The sequence below is a fragment of the Pygoscelis adeliae genome, unplaced genomic scaffold (genome assembly GCF_000699105.1).
Source record: "Pygoscelis adeliae isolate BGI_AS28 unplaced genomic scaffold, ASM69910v1 Scaffold1065, whole genome shotgun sequence".
Lineage (NCBI taxonomy): Eukaryota > Metazoa > Chordata > Aves > Sphenisciformes > Spheniscidae > Pygoscelis > Pygoscelis adeliae.
Window position 1 is genome coordinate 41,994 of NW_008824730.1, and position 3,868 is coordinate 45,861.

The following is a 3,868-nucleotide window of genomic DNA, read 5'->3' on the forward strand; positions in this document are numbered from 1 at the left end:
GTATTTAAAAGACGGGTAGATGAGGCGCTGAGGGACATGGTTTAGTGGGCATGGGGATGTTGGGTCAACGGTTGGACTCGATGATCTTGGAGGTCTCTTCCAACCTTAATGATTCTATGATTCTCTGTTAGCGGTGAGTTGCAGGAGTCGAGCCCTGTCCTCCTTGTGGTGATAACTTCCTTCCCAGCCCCTTGACCGTTTTCACAGGCTGGTGAGGTTGTTTTTTTTTCCAGCCCCGTGACGGGGCGTGCTCGGTAGGTGGATGCGCAATAGCTTCTCTTTCCTTCACTGCGTTCGAAATTTGGAAAGTAATTGCACCGGGGAAAGCGGAGATTAATTAAGAGATTAGTCAGGGGATTGCAGTGCACTGAGCAGCAAACCGAGCCAGCGTGCCGGAGTTAGCCGTTGCTGTTTATAGCTTTAATTACACCGGCTGGTAACAGGATCCCCGCAACTTGCCGAGCGAGCCGAAGCGATAAGGGTGGAAGGGAAAACGATACGAGCGGAGAGCCCGTCCCGTCACGGAGGGAGAAAAGTGGGGCGGCCGGCGGCATCGCTCCCTCCCTGCGGAGGCTGACACAGGAGGATGGGGAAGAGCTCTGTCCTTCCCAGCTTCTCCCTCTCCCTTGCTGGGAGGATGGAGGAAGCAGAAATCACTTCTGCCTTTCTCTCCGCTTTTCTTTGTGCCGTCCGGGGGTGCTCCTTTCTGGCCGTTGCAAGGTCGGTCTGTCCGTGCGCTGCCTGCCCCCAGCTGCCCCATGCCCTCGCTGCGCGTTGCTAAGTCCTGACCTCTGTTTTGTTTTGGGGTTTGTTTTTTTTTTTCTCTTTCTCCTTAGGAGGCCGTAGCCAAGCGCTTTGGCGTGCCCGGATCCCAGCTACGAATCTACCTACATTACCAACCCTCCTACTACCACCTGCACGTGCATTTCACCGCCCTGAGCTACGACGCCCCGGGCAGCTCCGTCGAGAGAGCCCACCTCCTGACAGACGTGATTGACAACCTGGCGCTGGACTCCACGTACTACCAGAAACGGGCTTTGACCTTCGCCCTTCGGGCTGACGAACTTCTGCTTAAGAAATTCCAGGAGGCAGGAAGAGTGTGAGCTGGCAGAGGCGCTTTTGTATCTTTTTAATAAATGCCCATTTTTGGGGTTTTTTTTAAAGGTTTTGGTGCTTTTGTGTTTTGTTTTTTGTTTTTTAACTCTGATTTTTGTACAAATTGGGGCTGATGGCCCATTGCTATGGAAACCACTCCTGCTCAAGTCAATTAAAACGTTGATTGAGTAACCCCTTTTAGCGTGCCGGTTTTTACCGGGGTCGTGGCGCCAGGCTGGGCGCCTCTGGGATGCGGCGAGCAGAGGAGTTTGGGCAGGAGGGTCTGCGTGCGTCCGCCTTCTCCACCCCCAGCCACCAAATGTCAGCCCAAACCGGGGAGCAGGCAGCTGGAGGGGGGTCCAAGAAAACCCGCCGTCCTCAGAAAGCTGCACTTATTTCCTACGGATTCACCCCTGGGAGCGGGATTGCAGCTTTCCTGGGGCGGGGAGGGGTTTCTTGCTCCAAATAAATCAAATGACTAACCCGAGTCCTTGTCCCTTCCAGCCGGCCGGCTGCCGTGAGCTCTGTGAAGGCAAAACCCGACTGCACACGCTGCCTGATCCCCGGCCTCAGAGCCATCACCTCTACCCTTGCTAATTAGTCATATAGCTGGCTTAAATGAGCTCGTTTAAAAGGGCAGCCCCTCCCTGACAGAGGCTTCTCCAGGTTTTGCAAGGATTCCTCGGCGTGCTGGTTAAAAAAACCTCAGTAGGATTGCTCTTCCTTCTGCCAAGGCGGCGGCACGGCACGGCAGGGCGGTAGATGCCTTCCTGCAGCTGGAGGGTCCCGGCAAAGGAGCCTCCCGAGAGCCCTGGATTGACTTTGCCTCCCCTTTCCAGCTCCGGCGAGGTTTTTCTTGCTCCTTCACTGAGGCACCGGCTTCGTCCTCGCTGCCTGACTCCGTTTTAAACAGCCCTCACGCGGCGGCCTGGCGAGAGCTGCCCGTTGTGGTGGGAAAAGCCGATTCTCTACGTGCAGCAGGGTTGGCCCGCCGACCCAGCCGTCGTTTCCCCCCTGCGTCTTCTCCGCCGGGCACCAACCTCTGAAAACTTCATGAGTTCTTCCTGCCAAAAAGGGCTCTGGTTTCTGGTCAGCCGGTAACCGGGGAGGTAACTGCAGGAATCATCTTGCTGGCTACCCCAGTTATTTACTCCTTTCAACACATTGGGCTCTAAAAGGGGGTGGTTTTTTTTGCTGGGGGGGGAACCAGGTGTGATCTGTTATTTGCCGGGCTGCTCGGTGTGCCGCAGCGCTGCCCTGCGATGGGGCCGTCCGCAACGGGCTGGAGATCGCGAGTCGCATCGTCAGAGACGCCCGGGGCTTTGTTCGGCTCATCCAGTTAATCAATATTCAGGTCAGGCAGCTCCCTGGTACCTTTTAGCAGCGGGGAGAGGCAGAGCCACTGGATGCAGCCACCTTTTCTTCGTTCTCTGCAAAAATGCAGTTATGGGGTGAGGAAGCCAGGGTGATCTGTTAGGGGAGTCTTTCCCTCCCGTTTCAGACCTCCCCACCTCCCGAGCAGAGCACGTCTGGGGCCAGCGTTGCTTTAGGAGCCGGGGAGCGGTGGATCTGGAGATGATCGGCCTGGTTGGCTGTCCCCTGGCTCTTTGCATCCCCAGGGTTTGAGTTTAAGGGAAAGGGATGAGTGTTTTTTTTTCGATACCGGCGCGTTTTCTGTGCCAAGGGGGAGGTTGGTGCGGGAACACCGCAGGTTTCATGTACCCGCCTAGGTCAGCCCGGGAAGGGAGGTGGTTGAACAACGGACGGGACCGTCCTGTCGCCCAGGAAGCTTCCCTGTTCTTCAGGTATTTTAAAAAAAAAAAAAAAAAAACCAAAAAAAACAAAACAAAAACGGCCTGAAAAAAAACTTTCCGAGGGCTGCGACAGACGACCGAGCAGCGCTCGTTTCTCCTGGGGGATTAGGAGATCACCCCTCTCCTTTGGGAGCCGGGGGGACTGGGGGGGGATACGTGGAGCCCAGGACGGGGGCTGTCCCTGCCTGCCCCACGAGAAGAGGGCAAGGGGGGATGGATGCATTTTGACGGATCTATGGCCGGGAGCCTTCAAAGGCTTTACTGAGGTCCGGGGTTGGCAAAGCCGGACAGCGTTTCTAGGCTGCGGGTTGAGGAAGGGTGAGCCCGAGGTGGTCGGCAGGCGGCAGGACAAAGCCGGCTTGTGCTGGGCATGAATCGCCCCGTTCTTGTCCCTCTCCAGCAGCTGCTGTGAGCCTGGCCCAGGGCACCCCCCTCCTCCTTTACTAATAGATTGCGCTCGCCTGGCTCCCGCTTCGTCCTCGTCGCCCTTTCGCGAGCGTTTGGCTGCGGCGCGGCGGCGCGAGGCCACCCTGGGATGGCAAAACCTCTGCCCGCGCACTCGTGGGGCGAGAAAAACACTCCCGTTCCTCACTGCTGCAGCCGGGGCATTTCCTAAGCCATTTTACCGATGTGATTTCCGAATCGCTTTGGACCGGGTGACGGCAGAGCTCGTTACAAATTCACTTCTCAAACAGCCAGGACTTCCCCCCCCAGCCCTTTCCTTTTCCAAATTACTCGGCGCCCATCATGCTGAATTAATCTAACTGGCAATTTATCCTTTGTCAATTAAATATTAGGGCAGGGTGTAGTCATTAGCGATGACCAACTACCCAGCAAACGCCCGTGGCGTTCCGCTAAGGCAGCAAATACGTTTCCAAAGCGCGGTATCTTCTGCTGGGCTTTAAAAACGCGTCGTCTTCTGGAGCTGCGGTGGCCACTGGAAGCTCTTTGCTCGCCTT

The 3,868-nt window shown here is 56.3% G+C and overlaps 1 protein-coding gene across 1 annotated transcript in view; it reads left to right on the forward strand.

The window, feature by feature from the left end:
* DCPS (decapping enzyme, scavenger) overlaps positions 1 to 1,283 on the forward strand; it is an 18,203-nt gene extending 16,920 nt beyond the window's left edge. The window contains exon 6 of the mRNA XM_009323403.1: positions 837 to 1,283. Within this exon, the coding sequence (XP_009321678.1) occupies positions 837 to 1,103 (267 nt within the window). The 3' untranslated portion in view covers positions 1,104 to 1,283. The remainder of the gene's footprint in view (positions 1 to 836) is intronic.
* The last annotated feature ends 2,585 nt before the right edge of the window (positions 1,284 to 3,868 follow it).